At 42.0% G+C, this 24,123-nt stretch overlaps 2 protein-coding genes across 2 annotated transcripts; both read left to right on the forward strand.

Annotated features, from left to right (window-relative positions):
• Nucleotides 1-353: 353 nt before the first annotated feature.
• Nucleotides 354-2,784, forward strand: zpd (zona pellucida glycoprotein d). The gene is made up of 10 exons (XM_076082119.1): nt 354-374; nt 559-610; nt 698-805; nt 976-1,184; nt 1,311-1,465; nt 1,705-1,819; nt 1,897-2,024; nt 2,129-2,312; nt 2,473-2,578; nt 2,663-2,784. Exons 1-10 carry the CDS (start codon nt 354-356, stop codon nt 2,782-2,784), a joined length of 1,200 nt encoding a protein of 399 aa, XP_075938234.1.
• Nucleotides 2,785-4,438: 1,654 nt separating this feature from the next.
• On the forward strand, nt 4,439-17,236 carry mmp15a (matrix metallopeptidase 15a). Its single transcript, XM_076082165.1, has 11 exons — nt 4,439-5,340; nt 7,401-7,549; nt 8,817-8,939; nt 9,029-9,351; nt 9,828-10,001; nt 13,479-13,618; nt 13,881-14,019; nt 15,296-15,446; nt 15,642-15,757; nt 16,761-16,976; nt 17,049-17,236. Exons 1-11 carry the CDS (start codon nt 5,221-5,223, stop codon nt 17,234-17,236), a joined length of 1,839 nt encoding a protein of 612 aa, XP_075938280.1. The 5' UTR covers nt 4,439-5,220.
• Nucleotides 17,237-24,123: the final 6,887 nt, after the last annotated feature.

The following is a 24,123-nucleotide window of genomic DNA, read 5'->3' on the forward strand; positions in this document are numbered from 1 at the left end:
AACGCTAAGAATGAGACCAAAAAGGCATAATAGGCCTGATTAGGATAATCAACAATATTAATGTCTCATGATGTGAGTGACAGTGAGTTTTACTATGTATTTTTCTGTTTTAGAATTAGCTTGGATATTTCTAATTTACCCATTAATTCAATTAAATTGTTAATCAATTATAAAGAAAACGTATAAAAGAAGCACGAGCGCCACAGCCGAAACCAACAGGTGTTCGTGATTGAAGAGCAGCAGGTGTTGATAACGAGGACGACGGAGGAGAGCCTCCCGTGTGACTGACGTTGTCACATTTAAAAACAGGAGTTATATTAATTAACTATATTGTTACGCAAAACGGTACAACAATGATCCCAAACGGCTTAAAGGTGGGTGCAGATACAAATATGATGAGCACTATTCATCCTTCATGTAAGAAAACTAATGTTTGTGTAGTTTAGGGCGGGCTGTTTTTGCATGGACATGCTAAACTGATGGCAGGCTAATGTAGCTTAGCTCGGTAAAAATCAATAATTTAACGGTTAACGTGGAAATGTTCATTCTTCCCATCAGTTGGGCGTGGCCCTCGTGCTTCTCTTCGGCTTCACGCGCCACCGTGTTGAGGGTAAGAGTGTCTACCTGTATATAAAAAAATGTCGAATGTGTTTTAGCTTCTCAAAACATTAATGACTTATTTCTTTATACTGTGTAGGAATCTGCAGTGTGGCGCATTGCACTAACAGCTCGAGGTGTGTTCTGTCTGAAGACCAAAGGAGATGCAAATGTGCCGGTGGATATTATGCGGAAGAATGTGACAGAGGTGGGCACATTTTTATTCTTTTCACTTGGATGTGTTCTCATAGTTCACTCCGGCTCTGTGTTACAGACATTGTAGACAATTTAATATTCTATTACATGTCCTCTTGTGAATCTCAACCTCTTGTGAATCTCAAGCAGTAACTTGTCTTTTATACATATTTTCTTTTACAGATGCACAGATCAAAGTTCTGTGCAGCAAGGACTTCATTGGAATCAAAGCGAAAGAAGATTACTTCAAGTTTCACAATGTGCCGCTGGAGTCCCTGCACTTGCCCAACAAATCTTGCCGTCCTCAGAGGGAGGTCATCGACGGTGTGTCGTACTACGTGTCCAAGATATCTAAAGACCAATATCAAATGTGCGGCGGCAAGCCGCTGATGGTACAACTGGAGCATTATCTCTGTACAATGCCAAGCTCGAATCTGTCACTGTTGTTCAGAGTTATTCAGTTATCCCTGTAAATGGTGCATTTCTTGTTGTTTTTCTTGTTTCCCCCTTTCTTACAGAAAAAAAATCACATCTCCTATTCACTGAGTCTACAGTCAGACCCTCAGATTATTGGCAACATCATCAGAAATCCAGTCATTAGACTGGACTACACATGCGTCTATCCATACATCAGAACAGTCAGCCTGCCTTTCCCAGTCATCCACTTTTCCAGGTAAGGAAGGATGTTGAATTAAAAGACTTGAATTACATTTATTTCTTCTTAGCAAAGCCCTGGATACGTACAGGATTCAACATGTGCGTTAACCATTTAAGGCAAATTTGTCCCAAACCAGAGAACCCCCTGATGGCCTCCTGGTTCTCCTGCACTGCAATCTGAAAACATTATTTAGTTATTTCAAAGTCACCAAATGGGCCCTTTTCTTTTCTCGCCTCTTCTCTGCACACGTACAGTGAGATGGTGATGCATGTCAATGAACTTGATGCCAACATACAGATGATGTTGTACCCAGACCAGTCCTATTCTGAGGCCTACAGCAGTGCCCCCACCATTGAACTCAGAGACAAGGTAGGTAAACGCTCATCAACTATCCACATACTAATCCTGTTTTGGTGACTCTATTTGCGCCGTGTTTCTGTGTCCAGGTGTATGTTGAGGTGGCCGTCACAGAGCCTGCAGATTTCTTCCTGCTCCGGGTTGATAAGTGCTGGGCCACACAGTCTCTCCAGCCGAACACGACGGAGGGATTGGTTTACACTCTGCTTCTGAACGGGTCAGAAGAGCTCTCGATCGTCTGCTCATCTCACTTCTGTCCTCTTTGACTCTGAACTCCAGTGAAACCCATTTCCTACTCCTCGTTTCCGTCTCTCTATGCAGGTGTGTGAAGGACAAAACCGTCTCCTTTCTTAACGTGAGCGCCGGACAGTCTGGCCGTAACGGAGAAAGTTCCACCATTCGCTACAGCTTCGACATGTTTCGCTTCACAACGGAACCTCACGACCTCTATCTGCACTGCACGGTTGAGCTGTGCGTGCCAGAAGACTACAAGTCCTGCAAACCTGTGAGCTCGCTCATCTTACTTTGTAGTCGTAGTTAAGAGGCCCTCAAAGAAAAGGCTGTAAAAATGAACATAAAATGCCTAAAGGATCTGTATCGTAGTATTTGTCTTGAGTCTATTTCACTTTAGTCTTTCATGTCTTGTTTTATTTATTTCTTCACAGAACTGTAATTCAATCAGTAAGAGAGAAGCGGTGCGAGCAGACCCCTCTCTGGGCATCCTATCGTATGGACCCATCAGGATTGAAATGCCAGACAGACCTCAATCCAGTAAACTCCTGTTCCTCTATCACTGTTGCTATTTACTTCTGTCCCTGTACGATGCCACAGTGATCTCTTTGGTGTTTGTTTCAGGCATACTGGCGACGGTTGTGCTGCCTGTGGCAGGTGTCTGGACTTTGGGTTTCTTCCTCATCATCATCATCACTGTGGTCAAGGCAGGCAGCAGGAGGCTCAAACCAACTGGGGAGCACTGACTACAATGTTGCTGCTGTTGGCAGCGTGAATAAAACTTTTAAAAGCATTCATATCTTTTTATTATTCCTGTCCTGATAAATAAAAACTTAAACATGCGTCATAGCAGAGTTAATAATCTAAGTTTTAAATTAACTAAAGTTTCGGTGTTGAGACAAGGTGACCTTTAACTTTCAACGGAAAAATTCAAGTTGTGTCAGAAGTAACAATATCACTTAAGATGTCTTAAATGAAGTGCCTTCAGTAAGCTCCAATGTTGACTTGATTCGATTTATTTTGGGTCATAAGTGAATGTTGTGGATGTAAACGGATTCAAAGATCGTAGTTTAAGAGTCAGAGTTTCTGCGGCTCTAAAAAATAGCTTTACACTTTGTGTAAATTTAACACCGTCAAACAATAATGAAAGTGACAAATTCCTGAAAAGTGAATTGTGTTTTTAATTTACAAATCTCTCTCACGCACACGTACGTGCGTCATTAAAACGTCATGACGATGGTCCGCAGTACCAGTATAAATGGAGCCGTCGGTCCACTCTCTCCATTTACATCAGACTGTGACACTCTATTAATATGGATATGTATTGTAATATAAGATAGTACAGTATAACCATAAAGAGAATAGTACAGCAATATTTAATAAAGAATTGTAGAATACGTAACTCCAACAGAGACGATGGAGAAGAACAGTAGTGTTAGTGTCCTGAGGAGAGCAGCCTGTTGCACTGGAAGATCTGTCTCCGCAGGAACAGTCTGCTCTGTCCTTTCAAGAAGAGGGCTTCAGTGTTGTAAGTCCAGTCCACTTATGTATTGATTTGGAACCCAAGGTACTTGAATGAGTCCACCTTCTCCACTTCCTCTCCCTGGATGACAGCCAGGATGATAAATGAGTTTCTGGTGATTGTTGCCACACTCGTATAGAGAGAAGAAGAAACCTGTGTAAATTGTAGTAAAAGGGTTATTTTAACAGTTGATGGTGGTCCTCGTGTGCTCTCAAAATAAAAAAGCCATAAAAACAGATAAATGAAATAAAATTAAATATTAATTGCATTAAAATCTGAAAATGATTTTACAAAACTGTTCAATAGCTGTTTAAAACCTTTAAATCCTGCAGAATATTTCATGACAGCAGAATGACTTTTCTCCCCAAAAATATACATACAATAAATGCAAGAATACACATGACCTTAAATATGAGGTAATAATGGACCCCAAATTAATATACCGCCCCCCAAATATTAGTAAAGGCAAAAAAGCATCCCAAATTCATTACACAGCACTCCAAACAGGATGTGGACCTCTGGTAGCCTAGTGTTGTGCATTCTGCCTCACTGTCCTGAGCTGACGTAATTAAACTGAGCATCATCTGATCTGACAAGTCGGTATGACACACGTCTCGTTTTTAAACGAGTTGACTGAAACATTTGACTTTGAGGTAAGTACAATGCCAACTGTAACACAAACTTAATGATGCCATAGTTTATTTAGCATGCATATCATATACATTGAATCAAGTACAGTGCCTCCGCACATTAAAAACAAACTTGCTTAATTATTCCGTGTTCGCCTCGTGTGGACCAGCCTGTAGTTTCCTGTAACAACAGCAGATGTCCCAGTGACCGTGTGATGTGGGTCTGGTGCGCTAGGACGGAGGAGGAGGAGGAGGAGGAGGAGGAGGAGGAGGGCCCTCTCTTCACTTGAGACGCTACAGATCTTTTATCAGATAGACTACCACACAGCTGTTAGATGGCGGTCTCACTGATATTTACACAACGCGTTTCCGCTCCGAGATAAAAGTCGAGGACGTTGGTTGGTGCCAAACAGTGGAGGTGAAATTTGATCGCTGGCACTGAGTTCCGATTTTTTCTTTTTTTTTTTTCTTTTGTCGTGCGCAACATTTGGGAAGCAAGTTCAGAAACCGCTTCACTTAATAGTCACTTTTCGTTTGCTAACTGCGGAGTCCGTGTTTGCACAAAGTGTCAGGAGACTTCTTCGTTGTGCTCCTGCTGCCGATCAGCCATTGTGGACGTCGGAAAGGGGCAAGGTCTAGTTTATGTGCCCGCCGGCTACAGTTTGAGCTGTTTGCACGAGAGGATCTGCTGCATGAACACTAGGATGAGCCATGAGGCTGCTGGCCCACGACAAACCGGACTGCCCGCAACCGGGAACGGATTAGTATCATCTTGATCCATGTTTTGCTTTTCCTGAGGGTTTGTAAATGCACCTTTCTTTGCGTAACATCTTTTTTTTTTTACTGTTGAGCGAACCCCAGAAACGAGCAGATAGCCCACTTGTTGCGGAGGTTCGTGATTAAATGTGAGAGGAGCAGAAGAGAAGAAGTCCCGCAGCACTTTGTCCTGTATTCCTGCCAGTTGGAGGAAGTTGTTTGGCTGTTTTCTGTCATCACTCCTCAACAAAAACAACAACAACAGTCAGCACATCATGAAGAAGATGGCATCCAAACAAGCCTGGACTCAGATCATCGCACTGTCGTCCTTGTTCTCCCTGACCCTGTGCAGCACAGCGGCGGCTGTCCCGGAGGAAGAAGGCTTCAGTGCTGAGGTACAGTGCTGTCTGTGGGTCACGGTACAGACCACATTTTCCATGTAGATGGTCAAAATATTCCCTTTTTTGGTATTTGTCAATAGTTTATGAATTTACAAATGTCATAATATTTCCTATAGAGGAACTTCTGTATGCAATGTAGTACAGAAATATAGATTTCCATGGGTTATGAGTGCAAATCTTCATGTTTGTTTTGGTAAAACCTCAAAGCATCAGGTGGGCTGTTGCACTGCAGGGGTGTCCTTTGACCTTTTGACCTTTTCCAAATAACAGAGTAGCTACATGTGGTACACACATGAAAAGAGAGCAACATTATCTATCTATCTATCTATCTGTATAATTAGTAATAAGAGTGTGATTGTAGTACAAGTTAAAACTCAGCTGTAGGGTTGAAAAATAATTCAATATTATTGTTGATTGACTTTTGTCACATTTAACGAAATTCACGCTTACACATGTTTGCGAGCAGAATTCATAAGCAGAGTTTTAACAACATAAATTGTTTTTAACACACTGAAACTTAGTTTTAAGCAGAAATAAGGACATTTCAATTTTTTGTTTGTTAATGTATTCACAAATTGCCACTTTTTGTATGAAGTTTACATAACTGGGGTATAAACAGATACTTAATGATCAACAATATAATGTAATATGGGTGAATATAAAATATGTCTTAATAGTTTATATCAATATGAATTCTTGGTCTTCACTCTTGTGAGTTAGGGATGTCTTCATGAGACAGGTTTAAGCCGGCCTGTGAATATATGTACATGTGTATAAAGAGTTAATTAATGCTTTATAACACACGGTAAGGATCGCTTCATGTGAATATCATAGAATTTGATTAAATACGGTGCGATCAACCATTCACAAACTGTTTATAGACCAGTTACAGATGGATGGAAGTTTTGAGTGTTGCATTAATAAACATTTTTTAAAAGTCCATATATCGACATACAATTACATTATAGTATGTTATTAAGTGTCTATACCCTGATGATAAATGCTTAATAGAGGAGTTACCATTATTCTGAGCAAATTGTGAAAATAAAAAAATAAGTATTTTTTTATTATTGACATGTGAAGATCTTATTCAGTTTCAATACATGATGGTGGAACACAGTTTGTTTTAGTGATCACCAATTTCATTCATGTAATCTTTCTATATTTGCCATCTTGGGATAAATATGGAGATGTCAGAATATCACAACATTGATTTTTAGCTATTTCCTACAGAGGCTTTGCTGCTCTTCTTTCATGTTCCTGCATGTGAACAAGCCCACTCTAATGTTACACTGGTTGAGACTTGTCATGCTATGCAGAAATGGTCTCTGAAGGATTTTCTCTGTCGTGTGTGCAGGCATGATGGGTTTGAGTGTTGCGTGTGTGTGTTTTGCTCAGGGCCTGTGTTCATCCCGTACATGCATGAACATGTGAGTCCCATGATCCAGCTGTGTGAGAGGGCCTGCAGTGTTGTTTTTGAGCTCTGCTCTTGAGGCTTCTTAAAGGGCAAAACTTCACAGAGGTTTCTACCCCCTGGAGCCATCGTCCTGTTTCCCTGGCTACGTGGCTCTGCACGCTCAACCTCACTGGCAGCAAACACGAAACAAAGAGGGGAAATCCAACATGTGTCATTAGACTTTCAGCCTTTTACCATCATTTGAAGGACAAACATGCAGAGTTTTGTGTTTACCTTGTGTGCTACATTAGTGACATACAGTTCAATTATTGTCCTGTTAGTTCTCCTGTTTCCAGTTCTTCCTCTAGTCTCCTCTCCTCATCTTGGCTGTCAGTCAGGAGTAGGCGAGAGTAATGAGAGAGCAGGAATGTCGTAATGTTAATGGAAGCCATCTGGTTTCTATCTCTTCTCTCTCTCTCTTTTCTTTTAACTCCTCAGATGCTCTCTCCAGTCATTAGACAGTGGATTAGCACAACAGTTGTAGCTGTCATACGTATTAATACACCATGCAACGCACACACAAAAACAAGACTCATGTGTTAAGCAACTTTTCCCATGCTAGACTATGCAAAACTGAGTCCTCGCTTTGTCCTCACAGGCATGGCTTCGTAAGTTCGGCTACCTGTCTCAGGCGAGCGGTCAGATGTCCACCATGCAGTCGGCTCAGATTCTGTCCAAAGCCGTCAGCGACATGCAGCGCTTCTATGGCCTAGAAGTGACTGGAGAGATGGACCCTGCTACTGTTGTGTAAGCGTTTTATTGTTCTGTAGCGATGTTTGTTTGTTTTTTTTCTGCAGGATGTTGGTCTCAAAAACATGCAACACCACTTAGCATTTGTGTGCAGTCACCACAAACTGAATCCAGGGAGCTTGCGGGATGTTTTACAGCATGTATGATTATTTTGTTACATTAATTTGCATTTTTTTTTTAATTTCTCATTTTCTATGCGTTCTATGGTATACTTGGAATTGCCACACATTTCAGTTTGTCATCTGAGAATTCTGGGCAACAAACTCAACAAACCAGGCATCGTGAAGCAATTTATTTCAGAGCACTGACTTTACACCATCACATCATAACATTGTCAGATTAATGTGTTCATATTAAGAGGGGCTCCTGAAACAGTGTGCCAGCTTGTAATAACTTTTATGCCCACAAGGTTTGGATTATAGTTTCATTTTGCTTATATCACATCTTGGCTAATGAGGCGAGTCAGGCTATTGTGTCATATCCTCACATTCAACTGTGAACTAGATCCATGGTATTATTAGACCTTTGCTCTCAGAGTGGACACTGTATGTAATGGAAAAATCACAAGGTCTTAAAGGAGAAGTTTGACCGTTTGGGAAATACGCTTTGTTAGAGCGTTAGATGAGAATATTCATCCCACTGTGTAACTGTAAATCTACAACAGCAGGTTAGTTTAGCTTAGCATAAAGACGGAAACAACTATCCGGGTTTTGTGCAAATTATACAAAATTTGCCTACTAGCACCTCACAAAGAAACACATAATATCTGTTTAATCTGTGCAAAAAAGTGTGAAAAAAAACACGTTTGCAGAGCGATGATGCTGGCTGTTTCCCATTCTTTCCACCCTTCGTGTTGAGCTAAGCTAATGGGCTACTGGCTGGAGCCTCATATTTAGAATAGGCCGACAGATTGTATGAATCTTCTAATCTAATGCTCAACAAAAAATGTGGATTCCTCAAAATGTCGAAACATTCCTTAAACATAACAAGCTGAGTTTGTTACTTGACTTTTAGTCCTTTTAACATTTTCAGTTTTCAGAGACAAGTCCTGAAAAAGGACTAAAGTACAGTGTAAAGATTGAGCTGATGGCCTTGAGAATATGGCAATTATACTACCTGTGCTAGCTGCATTTTGTAGAACTGAGGAAATGCTGCAGTCACTTTTTGCAGCGAACAGTTTGTAATGTGGTGTGTGTGTGTGCGTGTGCGTGTGCGTGCGTGTGCGTGTGTGTGCGTGCGTGTGTGTGTGTGTGTGTGTGTGTAGGGCCATGCGTCGACCACGCTGTGGCCTCCCAGACAGAAAAGCGGAGGAGATGAATGATGGCGCGAGGAAGAAACGCTACGCTCTCACTGGACAGCAGTGGGGCAAAGACCACATCACTTACAGGTTTATAGCACTGAAATGTATAAAAATAAAAACAGCAAAGCAGAGTGTTCAACGTACCAACTCTAACTCGCTTTTTCTTCTGGCTCCAGTATAATGAACCAGCAAATCCCCTCCTCGCTGGGCGAGGAGCGGACGTACGATGCGATCCGCAAGGCCTTTGACGCGTGGAGGCGGGTCACGCCGCTCACCTTTGAGGAGTTACCTGCTGAACACAACATCAGCATCAACAGCAGCCAGGCAGAGCTCGCTGACATCCTGTTGCTGTTTGCCTCTGGTTTCCATGGTGACATGTCTTTGTTTGATGGCGAGGGAGGGTCGCTGGCCCACGCCTACTACCCCGGACCAGGAATCGGTGGGGATACACACTTTGATGCTGATGAGCCTTGGACACTGGAAAACCAAAACCCACAAGGTTAGTGTGCTGATGTCCTGTGGGAATTGAACCTGTGACTTTCTGGTAGCGGCATGATTTCTCTAATTAGCTGGTTATCTGTGGTCTTGTCTCTCCGGGTCAACTGGGCTGCAACCTGAAGGGTTCACTGGGTGCATGTCAATTACTTGCTGTGATGCCATACTAATACAATCTAACCAACTGATTAGCTTGTTAGAATAATGTATTAGCTAAATTCAATTTTAATGTTTTCTTCAGCGGTAAACACCATCTTCATAGTGTTGTCATGGATTAATGAGACATGATACCTCTTTGGTTCATTTATGTTCTGTTTAATCTAGTAAATATCAATAGCTGTCGTGTATGTATTTTTAATATGAATTGCAATGTATTATATTTGATGTATTCTATTCATTTCTGTAACATTCCTTTGTTGCATGTTAGCTTACACAAATATTTTTGACAAATATGTTCACACTATGTGTGTGTCACTGCAGGTATAGACCTCTTCCTGGTTGCGGTCCATGAACTCGGTCATGCTTTGGGTCTGGAGCACTCGGATAACCCCAGTGCCATAATGGCTCCTTTCTACCAGTGGATTCACACACACAACTTCACGCTACATGAGGATGACATCAGAGGAATACAGTACATATACGGTAAGAACGCACGCACTCTACTGACACACCTGTTTAAATCACTATATTTAATTATATTTAAAGCCACCACCAGCAGAATTTGGACTAAACTTGAGAGCCAGTGAGTCCATTGATTTAGTATTCTACATCAGCTATTGCAAAGATACTTGTCTCATTTCTTAAAGATATACCACTGAAAGACAGCCAACTCAACCTGCAGGGACACAAAGAAAATGTGTAAAATCACTGAGGTTGAAGTGCAGAATGTCAGCTGTAATTCGATGTTATATCAGACCATCACATCTGGACACCCGTCAAATGAAACAAAGAAGCCTTGTAAAGAAGCTTTGTGCCAACCGCACGCATACATCAGGGAAACCTCGCTCAAAACAGCATATCAAGTATGCCGTTGTGATGTTCTCATGCTTTCCCTGGGTGAATAGACGCCATTGTTAATTGACAGATGGCGTGTGTGTGTGTGTGTGTGTGTGTGTGTGTGTGTGTGTGTGTGTGTGTGTGTGTGTGTGTGTGTGTGTGTGTGTGTGTGTGTGTGTGTGTGTGTGTGTGTGTGTGTGTGTGTGTGTGTGTGTGTGTGTGTGTGTGTGTGTGTGTGTGTGTGTGTGTGTGTGTGGGCATGTTGGCTAGAGTAAGCTCATGTGTATGTTGGTGTACTGTATGTAGTTGCTGGTGTCTTTCTGCTGTGGCCCTGTTGTAAGAGATGTAATTACAGGCCCAAACACTCATTCGTGTCTTAAACTGCAGACGTAGATTCATTACAGAGCTTGTTTACAGTGAATGACTGATTTTATGATTTATTTTGCTTCAGACAAAAACATGTTTGTTTTCATGTATTTCATTACCGTCCATTGTGTTGTTACATCTCTGAGATGACATAACAGTTAAAAATAAATAAATTGGCCTGTTGAGCCGCCTACACTAGACATCTGCACCACAGTAAACTACAGATTTGAGAAACTAGATGTGAATAATCTCGCTGCTGTAAATACTGAAATGTAAATGTTTTGACTGAGATTACACAATAATTCCTTTAATCAAACAGATCTAAATGACTGTTTTAGAGAAAAGCTCTGCATTGGATGAGGAAAAAGATCTGAAGTGTAATTAAATAGAGACTAACACAGCATACACTTTGGTGGTAAGAATAAACATTGAGTTCCTTTGTAGAGGTTTGTATGCCTTAACTATTTAGGTGAGAGACACAGACTCTCAACAGTAGAAGGTAGTCAGTTATATACAAACCAACTTGTGAAATAATATATAAGTAATTCTAAGTATTTAAATACTTGATATTTTAATACACAAATGTTGCTGTAAGTTGGTGTCTTGATTTCACAAAGGGGAAGATTTAAAATGATATAACGATAAAGATACCATAATAAATGTATCATTACTTTAAAGCTGTGCTTATCAATATTTGTATATTAACATGGAACCTAATGCTGTACACGGCATTTTTGCCTCTTTCAGCACCTTGTTTTGATTTTATTTAGATTTTATGGCACCGCAGCTTTACTGTTTTGGTTCACTCTCATCTTCCTCTTTTTCGACCATAGTAAGCAGTTTTCTTCAGCTAACTAGCTTTAACAACTAACTACCTGCACAGCACCAAACAGCAGAAAAGACAATTGAGAGTATCCTAACATACTGACATACAGTCTGGTTGCACCGCTGCAGACAGTAAGGACCTGCAGTGGATATTTAAAACGGCCTCTAACGTCATGAGGGATCCCTCACTGTCCGACACCCTCTGTTTACTAGGGCTGTCCTCGACCAAAGACATTCTTCGTCAACTAATGCTCTTACCATTTTGTCTACTGATCAATTAGTTGATTTCATTTCTCCACTAAGAATCACACAAAAGCAACACTTTAAATAATGTGTTTACTACTGTCCAATTCTGCTCCTAAGTCCTTAAGCATGAAAAAAGCAAAATACAAAATAGACAAAGAAAGGGGCAGCCCTCCTGTTTATCCCCCTCCCCTCCGGCAGGCTCAGAACTATACGCACATGGACCAACAGGCTGAGAAACAATTTTTTCCCCCAAAGCCACGGAAAGGCTACTGAACAATTGCTCATGCAATCCTGTCAATGTTCTTTTTTAATATAATTTGATGTGCCTTCTATGTAAAGTATGTATGACTATGAATATTTTATTTGTTCTATACGTATATATTTATGTTCTAAATTGATTTATTCTGCAAAGTGGAGTGGATTCCTACAAAACCAAATTCTCTTTAACGCGTGTTTAACGCGCAATTACAATACAGCATCTTATCTCATCTACTCCTAAAAACAAAGTAGCTGTTGAACACAGTGGAGCATTTAGTAGCTAAAGAGATAGATATTTCCCTCAGGAGTTGGTAGAGACCAAAACATGGCTAAACGCTGTAACATCAACAGAACTGCCTGCCAATGCACGGGGGCATTCGTTTTGAAAAGGTGGCGCCCTTCATCCAGCTGGTAACAGCCCTTTCTTGTCCTGTGATGAAAGTAGCCAACTCAGAAGTCCTTCATGAGCTAGTGAGCTAGTGAGCTTTCCAAAGCTCTAAAATACAGTATATTGTATACTAATGAATAATTAATTATGTGTGAAAGGAAAATGAGACACAGAATCAAACAGAGATTTAAAAAAGTGAATTTGAATTACCACAAGAAGTACCTTGAATGCTGTAACATAATCTACAGACTGCCTTGTTGCCTCTAATGCTGCTTTAAGACAAAAAAAACATGACTTCACAGTCTATAAATTCTATTGCAGATTAAAATGCTGCAGATGCTGAATTTCTCCACACGCCGATAGCTGTCACTGGCCAACATCAGCCCTCATATATTCCGAGCAGTATTTTTGGCTCAGTGTAACTCAATATGTCGTCAAGCCCATCAGCTGTCCGTACGTATTACATAACTGGCTGTATCTGTGTGTTTTCCTCTCTTAGCAACCAGCAGGGTTGATTTTTCCAAAGAGCAGCAGCACAGTCGCAGTCGATCAAGTGAGCGTATAGCCGTTCCACATAATGGAAAATTAGGATTTCTTTGTGTGAAGGAGGGATAGCGATAGAGAGGACATTGTGAGGACAATGGAGGAGAGTGTAAAATACATGATTGAGGTATATTGCCACACAGACAGGCTGGGAGAATTATTTCATTTCAGGAAGTTGTTTTTTGCATTTTAGGTGAAAATATGAGAGGGGAAAAACATGTTCTTTCCATTCTCAGGCCCCCCTCTCCACGGTGATGCCCCACCGACTTCTCCTCCGGTCCTTGACGACAAACCCAAAGATGACTCCCCCACCTCCCCTTCTCCTCCCGAAGATGGACCCACCTCCACGTCTCCCAGCGTCCCCCCACCCGACCCGACCGACGGCAGCCCAAATCCCCCGGCCCCCCCAGGGCCGAGTCCCAGCCCTACCTCACCTCCTGTCCTCCCCACATCCACCCCCACCGACTCACAGCCTGAGCCGGAACCTGTCACCCCGCACGTTAGAAAAGATGTCCCCCCTCCTCTGCCTCCTCCTCGGCCCCCTGCCCCTCCCCGACCACCCAAGCTGCCGGACCACCAGGCCCCCGATATCTGTGATGGGGACTTTGATACGGTGACCATGTTGAGGGGGGAAATGTTTGTTTTCAAGGTGAGAAGTAAAGAATTATCGATCATGTTTGTGTGTGTTTAATTCAAGGGTTTGCTTTGGATTGGACAGCTATAAACTTTCCCTCATGTTGTGGATCAAGGAGCATGTCACTGGTGTTATTAACACCCCTGACCTACTTGAAAGAATTTGGAGAAATCTATGAACTAGCATAACCCTGCTCAGAGTCAAAACCACATTCCAGTCATGCAAGCAGAAGTAAACAATAAATCATTCTGATGAGATTATTTTTGCTTGTGTACAGGGTCGCTGGTTCTGGCGCGTGCGGAGGAACCGGGTCTTGGATAACTACCCGATGCCGATATCTGTCTTCTGGAACGGTCTGCCGAGTGACATCGACGCCGCCTATGAGCGCCACGATGGCAAATTCGTCTTCTTTAAAGGTATGCCAAAGCTGTTAAATACCAACAAAACCTGTCACTTTGCAAACCCAGCATCCACATGTTACGTCAAAACCTTCTTAGAAGACCGTGCTGCGTTTTTTAATGGCTCAGCACCTTGGTTAAGGGCAGCGCGTACAACTTGTTAGTTTCCGCAATGTTTTCAGCCACTTTACCCCGACGCAAAGCTGAAGCCAACTTGGAGTTTTGTTTTCTATAAACATGAAATGGGGAGTGAGACACAAGTCTGTGCTTTCATTTGAACCAGGCAGACTGAAAGGAAAGAGCGCAAACTCAGCATTTTTTTCCCTCCACACAATGTGACTTACGAGGATATGTTAATAATTCAGCACTGCTATAACTCTCGGTATCTGGCAGAAAAACACACAGAAATATAACTCTAACTAAGTTATGTGAAGAAGAAAATTGTGTTTTACTGGTGAAACATTTGGGCAATATGACTGCAGATGGAGACTATTGAGTCTGTGTGTCTTTGCATGTGTGCATAACTGCATCACAGAGTTCACATCTGTATTTTAGTGTTTGTATCTGCCTTGAATGAGGCCAGTGCAGCGTGGCGGCTGTTGCAGGCCCAGTATGAGTCTCTCACTCCAGCTGAGCCCCAAAAAGCCTCATGAGAGAGGTGGAGGATTGCATCAGCCTTCCCAGCACACTGCTCCAGATGTCCACAGCCGCACAGCTTTCACTTTTACAATCAGGCCGTACGGTGATCTGTCATGCTCTTCAGGATTTTCTGGGCTTTTGATCACAGATTCTTTTTTATTCCCTGTTAGAAGGATTTTTGGGGGAGTTTTCCTTTAACTAAATCGAGGGTTGACGCTCATTAACATCCATAGATGATTCTTGTAAGTGTTGATTTCTGGTGTTGTCATTATTCCTTCTTTTTTTTTGTCACGTTCTTCAGAGGTTTAAGGAAAGCTGCACAAGCTGATTTTGAGACATTGTTGCCTCTTCTCCAAAGAATTTTGGATCATGTATCAAAACCCTGCAGAAATGTTGCCCATATAAGTCCAACTGTAGTAAACACAACCTCTGATCAAAATGTTAAAACAGGTGTGCAGTGTGCACCAATTAATTTCATGAGGAAAATAAGTATTATGCCAACTATTTCTACCTTGCCTGTCCTTACTGCTCCTCTTCTGGAGTGAGTAAACCCCCAGTAGTTCTGGCCATTGCTTTCGCTCCATTGCTTTTTCCTCTCTTTCCTCTCTAGTAGCCAGGTAACGAACATTGCAACTCTATCCTTTTGCCCCTGCAGATGATAGATACTGGGTGTTCAGGGAGGCTGATGTGCTGCCGGGATACCCGCAGCCCTTACATGAGTACGGACAAGGAGTTCCTGCACACAAGATTGACACAGCAATCTGGTGGGAGCCCAACGGATACACATACTTCTTCAGTGGAGACAGGTACACTATATCACAGACACACACAGATGCATGCAACATGATTTGAACACATTTAAAGATAACATGAGGAATTAAGACAATGATTAGAAGAAGACTTTTTGTCACCTTCCCCGCTAGAACTTTGTATTACTCTCAATATCTAAAAAGGGCTTTGAATCTCTATTTGTCTTAATACACCTTACTGTCTGGGTGCAGATACTGGCGATACAGCGAGGAGACCCGCACTACAGACCGTGACTTCCCCAAGCCAATCAACAGATGGGGCAGGATCCCTCCATCACCCAAGGGAGCCTTCCTCAGCGATGACGGCGGTAAATAAGGACTTTCAACTAAGCAAATACAGCCTTTATTTGGAGGAAAGAAACACTGTACATACAGTGTTGACAGCAGGGGAATAACATGAGTGAGGGAGGGAGAAATAGAGGGAAAGGTTAGAAGGGTGAAATTGGGGGTGTAAGAGACGGAGAGGGAAAAAATTACATTTTGGGCTGCAGCAAGCAGAGCAGAAAGAAGGGTGAGGGGATGAAGGGAGGAATGAGAGGTTTGGGGGTTGGCCCGTCCTTCCTTTGGAAATTAGATTTGTGGCAGAGCTGCTCTAAATGCACTCTGTAACAGTCAGATCTCATCTCCACCCAGAATGTCTCTGCCAAATGTACCCTAAGAAGACCAAGAGGAGTGTTTGTACTTCTTTTTGCATCCCATTGTCAAATCTTAATGCATGTCATTGGTTTATGCTTTGTCTAGTTTCCTATTACTACATGTTAGGTATAGTCTGGTATTATACTTAACTGGTCCCTAACGAAACATACCCTTGTCTGCTTTTTGTTCACACAAAAATGTTACTTAGATTTACCCAGTCAAGACAAATGGTAAAGTAATGAGACAATATGTGATGTGTTTAGGCATTCAGCCTAACACCACTTCTCCGAAAGCTCTGAAGGGACAGTTTGACATCTCGGTAAATACACATTTTTGCTTTCTTGCCGAAAGTTAGATGAGAAGATTGATATCACTCTCATGTCTGTACAAGCTACAGGCAGGAGATGCCTAGCTTAGCATAAAAACTGGAAACAAGGGGAAACGGCTAGCCTGGCTCTGTCTAAAGGTGTCATCTAAATCTCATGTTTTTGTGTCATTTCAAAAGCCCCACCTGTAGACCTCCCCCTGTTTGGAAGTCATTACTGTCACTCAGTGACAAGTTCAGAGCCGAGACACCAAATATCAACACTGTACATATTCTACAGTATATTTACATCATAATCCATTGTGCATTAGTTGAATAAGTTCATTCTCTTTTATTTTCCTCTCATGCAGCTTACACCTACTTCTACAAAGGCGCCAATTATTGGAGGTTTGACAACCGCAAGACAGAAGCAGAGAAAGGCTACCCTCGCTCCATCCTGAAGGATTTCATGGGCTGTATGGGAGCCCCCGACCCTAAGCCCGATACAGACACCGAGCAGGAACCAAAATACAAACCAGTCGACCCTTCAGACCGAGGCAAAGACGAGCACAAAGAGCCAGACGGGGGCCGAGACAAAGACAAGAACCCGGAGGAAGACACGTCTTCTCAGCCTGACGGCACAGAGGAGGAGGACAAAGAGGTGAACGTGGTCGTGACGGTGGCTGACAATGAATCAAAGGTCATGACTCTGATCATGGTGATTGTTCCTCTGGTCCTGGTCCTGTGCATCCTCGTCCTAATCTACACCATCCTCAGGACTCTACAGAACAAAGAGACCCCGAGGGCTTTGGTGCACTGCAAACGTTCGTTGCAGGACTGGGTGTGAGGCACAGAATGAGAAGCGATAGAGCGGGTATTCATCATTTGGTACAGTCGTTACAGGCGTCAAAATTTGTACTTATGGGTCTGACGCAGTACTTAAGTCTAAGAAAGCAGAGGATGAGTCACCGTTTTGGGCCCCATTCATTGTGAGAACTTTTATCGCTCATGTGAAATAATGCATACGTGGTAAAATAGGTGCCTGTGGAGCTGCAGTGTAAGTTTCCTTCTACTGGCTCTTGAAGTTTTTCTCCTTTGTGCCTTCCAAATTGTTCCATCATAGTTAAAAAAAAAAAAAGAGATGTGTCAGCCACCAGATGTGTACTGTAGAAGACACATGACACACTAGGAAGGTCCGTTTCTATTAATTCTAATTGTACAGAGGAGGGACCAGTGGTTTATTTGTAGTATAAATGCAGATCAAGTCAATAATGCACATAAATTACACAGAAGCACACATACACATACACACAACATGAGTGCTTAAGGCTATAAAATTAGCTATACAAATACATGCATTAATACGAACACGTCTTCCATATGCTTGACTACGATGCCTCAACCAATCTAGACATTTATCTTAGTTTAGAACAGATAATTTGCACTTTTGATTCTGTTTTTTGTCGTCTTTGTTTTGCTGAGGTTGCTTCACTGCAAATACGTACGTGTGTGTTTTTTTTATGCTTATTAAACCCACTGATACTAGCAGAAGAAGCACGTCCTCCGACCAGAGCAGGAATGTCATACAGCTGTGTGCGTCCATGACCGCCCGTCTCCCACTGAGCCCATTATGTCTGCCCTCTCTCTCACACACACACACACACACACACACACACGCACCAACAGCACATGATCTCCAAAAAAACTCTAACTGCACTCATTTGTGCATGCATGTCCACATATGCAGACACACACGCACACACTGAGACATAGAGACCACTTACCCAAACAAAGGCACATAGTTTTTGCACACAGACACAAGGGCTCCAGCCTCCCCTCCTACCACCACGGCCTTGATAACTGTTCTGACTACACCACTAAAACACAATCCCAGTGGAGACGCATTGATATATACGCCTAGTGCCAGGGCTTGGATAAAATACAGCAAGGGGGGATTTATTCACACTTAACGAGAAGATTTGAAAAGTGCTGTGGTACTTTACAAATGATATCCATCTCAGCTCGACCTGTCAAGAGTAAAATCATAGCAGCAGTATCCGTCTTTCTGTATGTCCTCTTCTGTTGTTCATGCTAAAGCTAAATAGCGTCGAAGCAAATTAAGTGAGCATGGGAGAAGCATGCAGGCTAGAGAGGAATGGACCAGGGTCTGGTTTCCATTAAGCCCACATGCCGCTGATTTATTAGTGGCACGAGGAGAGGAGAGAGAGGGGAGTTGGGGAAAATGCAAAAAGAAGGAGGTATAAAATATAATGGTGGGGAGAAAGGGGAAATGAGAGAGAATGAGATGACGAGGGAAAGAAATAAACTGGGGGAGGCACAGATTGAGGAGGTGGAGAGGGAGGGCTCTGCCAAAATGTCCTTTGCCAGTTTTCTCTGGAAAAGGAGGAGCAAGGGAAAGAGGGAGGAAGGATCTCTGGGAGGAACAGCGCTGGCGTTGCACCTCCTGACCTAGATTGGGACACTAAGTCCACGCCTCCTTTTCAAGTCTTCTTGTTTTTGCTCGGTTTGTTGTCATGAGTTGTTCCTCTGCGGCCCCCTCCTCCCTTCCTTATCTATCCTTCTCTCCAATTTTTCTTTCGTTTTTTCATTTTGAGTCCGTCTTTTTGTCTCATTGCTGTATACCATACCACACTAATGCTCTCCCAGATGTATTAATTTTCTTCTCCACTCTCCCTCAAGCATTTATACTTAATGTACAGAAACATCTGCAGAAAGTGTTCATTGAGTTTCCCTTTATCTATCTGTCTGTCTATACCTTGCTTGTGTCGGTGTAAAGCCACTATTGACATGCTAATCATTACCTTTTACTTGTGTCTTTACATTGTGCCTATATTTTCTTTTTGCCAGTATTGTGCCTTTTTTCTGTGAATAATGGGGCGGCATTTTGTTTTTGTTTTACTATAAATAGCACTAGGGAACATTTTTTAAAATGTGTTTCTTTCCTTTTTTAATTCTTATTACTTGTAGTTTTGTAAATTTTGTTTTTGTTCAGGTTTTCTGTAAGAACATTATTAGATTATCACGACATTGATGCATGCAGGGCATGTTCTGTAAGGCCTGTGCACTCCTGTGTAGAGTACGTTAAAGTTTTCACAATAAAACTTGCAGGTAAAAGCAACACAAGTCTTCTTTGCTGCAGTTTTTGGCTTCATGTTATTGTAACTGCACACCTATCAGCTGTGCAAACCTCATGTTCAAGGAATTAATTCTACTTTTGGCCACAAGAGGGGATGGTTGCTTCTAAAATGTTAAAAACAAAATCTTAATAATGTTCATCTCTTTCAGCACAATATACACACACAATGATGATAAACTAAAGTTAAAGCTCATACAAAAAGCATGTCTGTGTACACAGATGCAGTGCTGGAATGCACTCACTTAAGCACTGCACATAGGTACAATTTAATATAGGTTAATTGTACTTGTTAAGCGATTTCCATTAAATGCTACTTAATAATCCATTTCAATCGTTTTTAAAAACATTCATATATTTAATAGAGAAATAGTAAAGAATCCGACTATATCCCACCAATAAACATATATAATGTATGTACGAGTGTGTGTGTGTGTGTGTGTGTGTGTGAGAGCACCTTCCTGAATGTCTTTATGTCAGAGGTAATCAGGATTAGCTTCCATCACAGTTCATCCACTACAGCTTTACCTCTGCATCTGCTTTCTCTTTCGTCTATTCTCTCTGTTTTTCTTTCTTGATGGCAATTCTCTCTCCTGACACCATTGCAGTTCATTGTTTGTTTTAATCTCCTCTACAATGAATGAAATAGTGCAAACAACTTTGGTTTCCTGAGAAGTTCAGTTTCCACACATTTACCTTAACTCTCTTCCTTTCCCATGAGTCTGTGTTCAAACTGCCCCTGTCCCGTAACAATAACGTCCTGTGTCTTATCCAGATTTCCAATTAGGATTGAGGCCGCTATGGTGGTGCCCATAGGAGCGGCCATATTATAGTCATGGGCCAAGGGTCTGTGTCATCGACCTGCTCTCCCAGCTTATCCCCTGCTGAGCTGATAATGGGATCTTTACCTGTCTGTCTGTCAAACGTGTGTCCACATGTATTATGACTGATGCTTACACAGGTTGTTTGTTTGGAACCCCGTAAACCTTTCCTTCAAAGCAGCTATTCTTTCACTGTTGCAGTTCTACCTTTGACTTCAAATGTGTCAAGTCCTGTTACCAGACAGTCAGTTAATGAGGGCAGTCCTGGATCCTAAATATTATCAAGCATCATGCCATTCATCCCCATCCTCTCCATCTTTATCTTGATTTCTAATCCTTATTTCTTCCCCTCATCCCCAATACTGTTTGTCTCCCTTTAATGCAGCCTGTAAGCACGTTCACTGTCAAACAGTCGTGAAAGAGGTGTTTAGACTGAAATATCTCTATTGGATTGATGGGATTTGAATTGATTCAAATGACATTTTGTAGCCTACAGACGTTCATGTTCCCCTGAGTTATAATAACTTTGTTGATTTGTTGATTGCCAGTGCACTCCTTTTAAAACCCCTATTTGAGCTCAGTTGGCCCCTCTCTCCTCCCTGAGACACACATTTGGTTTTTGTTGGACATTATGGTTTGTTTCTGCACTTACTGACTCCACATGCCACTGTTAGCTTAATCTTCCCTCTTATGTTGCCTTCAAATTAATAAATAATTTGTGATTTGCTTGGTTTTGTGCCTCTCACTCTTGTGTCTTGGCCCTGCGGCCAGGTTTGTGACGTTAGCGTGTTAGTGTTAGCATTTAGCTCAAAGCACTGCTATACAGCCTGACGGAGCAGCTAGCATGGATGTTTATCTAAACTTTCTTTTTTGAATCTTAATCTGAGAAATAATTATAGCTGTCAAATAAGTGTAGTTCCATTTAAAAAAGAATTCCCTTGGTATTGTAGTGGAGACTGAAATAACATTACTCAGGTAAACTACCTCAAAAGTGTACGCACAGTACGATAGTAAGGTTAATTGGACTTAGTGACTTTTCACCTGCTGTTAAATGTCTGACGCCATATTGGAGACACGGTTGGCTACATTTTCAAAAATAGAAGAAAAGCTGTGTGTAGTCTTGTCTGATAGGGCGATGGTCTTCATAGGGCTGTAGGGACAAGAGAGGAAATAAAGCATCAGACAGCCCTGGTCAGACCCTGAGCCTTTCTAATAAGCTTTACCTTCCTCTGTCTCCTCCGGACTGCTATTTAGTCAAAAGGTTTATGTAGCTCATTGCTGCTCAGTCGGCAAGTGGCCCTGCGTCAGTTGCTGGGGATAAAAGTATAATCGGGATGGGATGGGAGATGATAGGGAACAGAGATGACATGCTGGAGGAGGGGACTCTGGCTGCCACATGTTCTGTACCAAGTGCTCTGTGCATATAGTAAAACACATTATCTCCTTTTTGAGACAGTATACATCCCAAACAGTTCTTTTCTTTAGTAGATAAACTGAATGTAACGTGTTGATTACAAACTACAAATCATGATCCAGATGAAAACACACGGGTCGTGGTGTGTAACTGGATGAAAAGGGTTCACTTTCTATCTCGAATCCCTGGACTCTGTGCTTATGTTAGTCAGCACTTGTTGCTTGTGGCTGTTATTCAGTTGTGAGGGGGGGGGGGGGACAACAATAGACAACAGTTTATAGGTTACAGGGATGGTGTCCTGACGATACGTTTCTCTGCTGTTAATCTGCGATGGCTCACAGTCGAGGATTGTGCCTTGACCTTCAGGTTGTGCTGGGTAATCCCGTTAGCCCCAGGCAGCCACTGTGGAAATCCCAGCAGACCTGTGCTGGCTGTGCCGCACTCTGGATCTTTACGCCACCGGCATGCAGAACCACCTGTAGACACGCAGGTAAGACAAGCAAGTCTTTGTCATTCTGTACAGGGAACAGATGGATTACTTGGGTGGTGAAATGAATACCTGACTGCTGATTTGACTTGCTTGCTGTGATGACCCGTGTCTTGGTGAAGTTGCTGAGTGTTTATATCATCATAAATGTTGATGTGATTAGATGTTGTTTTACAGCTTCTCATTTGCTTTTGTCAAAGTCTGTACTGCCAAGCTCTATCTGAGGACAGAGAGGCTTAAATGCACAAATCTATCCTAAATTAAAGACACAATCCGTGGGCAAGGAATGATATCCATGGGGTGTCTTCCACTGATTTATGCTCTTTTGATGACCGATAATGATCCAGTGTGAAGAGGGCATATGTCAGGAGTTGATCCAGGCCTTAAACAGCGAAGAAGGCTGTAGAATAGTTGGGGGACAGAGCTGCAGTATTTAATCCAATGCAACAAATTTGGGATTATGCCAGAGAAGAGGCCCCGCTGATCTTTGCTGATTGGGACAGTGTGTCACACACTGTGATCACAACAACATCTCAAACTTTCTTTGTAAAAATGCTGTGAAACTTCTCCCCAGGCCATCACTTTTATTCCCTCTATATGGTGGAGCTGCACTGTGTCTAGAGTGCACATTTAGCTGCAACAGACACGTACAAATCTAGTTTAGATCCAAGAATAAAGCGATGGATTATTGCAGAGAAGTCACTGTGATGTATAGTGGAGTGACAGAAGCACAGATTTTTATTTAGGTCTTCTTGGCCTCCTTTTGGTTGTTCGTCTTCTTGGCTCATGACATACATTGGATCTGTGACGTAGACCCTACTTGTTGCCCTGGGGAATTAGCTGGTGATGCTATGTGAAACGTTTTTTCTCCGACAGCCGTCCTGGTTGCCCTCGACCTGTCTGCTGTGGTCAGTTAGCAGGACATCTTGCAGGTTCAGTGGTTCTTTGCTGAAGTGGATTATCTCAACAGGTTGATAAACTGTCACAGTGGATACTACGCACATTTGAGATTAAGTCAGACAAGTGGCAGTCATGGTGGCTCTGTAAATTATTTTTATTCAAACCTTATCTTGAATCAGTCCCCTGGGCCAGTGGACATTTCTTTTCCCTGTACGTTTGTGACCTTCTGTCACCTGTGGACGCTGTTGGTAAATTAGCTTATGTTGCACTTCTGCCTGAGTTCACCTCTGCCCCTCTACCTTTGGGTCTTCTCTGAGTTAATTTGCTGGTTGAAAAGGAAAGTGTACATTGCACATTGCAAACTAATTTATAATTCAATCATATAAAAGCCCAAATTTCAAAGGATTCTCTAATACATAATCCAGGCACCACATAGGCACATACCATTGTACACGTTTGTAAATGTGCCTGATGAGAAACTAAAGACAGCTTTTATCATAATAATAATAATAATATTTGCATAGCGCTTTAAAAGGTACTCAAAGACGCTTTACATGGTAAAAACAGGAACAATAGAAGTAATTGTAATATGAACAAAATAGATGACATAACAGTAAGGAACAGCACAAAAAAAACTTTATGATTAAAGGTTAAAGGAATATTCACGACCATAGAGAGAGAAATTTCCGGTTGGCAAAAATGTTGCCTGAGATAAAAGCAGAGATGAAGCAGGTAAAACATCCTTCACTAGACCACATTAGCTCCAGTTAAGGGTTTCTGTGGTTGACAGATTAAGTGGCTGCTTTCATGAAGACATTAGGACAGAGTTATTATGAATTTATCAGCATTATCATCAGCATTATCAACGATGTTTGATGAAGGGCTTTTGAGAGGCTGACTATGTGTGTGTGTGTGTGTATGTGTGTGTGTGTGTGTGTGTGTGTGTGTGTTCAACAGG

This window comes from Anarhichas minor, unplaced genomic scaffold, assembly GCF_050575085.1.
Source record: "Anarhichas minor isolate MPS153535 unplaced genomic scaffold, ASM5057508v1 ptg000090l, whole genome shotgun sequence".
In the NCBI taxonomy this organism is placed as follows: domain Eukaryota; kingdom Metazoa; phylum Chordata; class Actinopteri; order Perciformes; family Anarhichadidae; genus Anarhichas; species Anarhichas minor.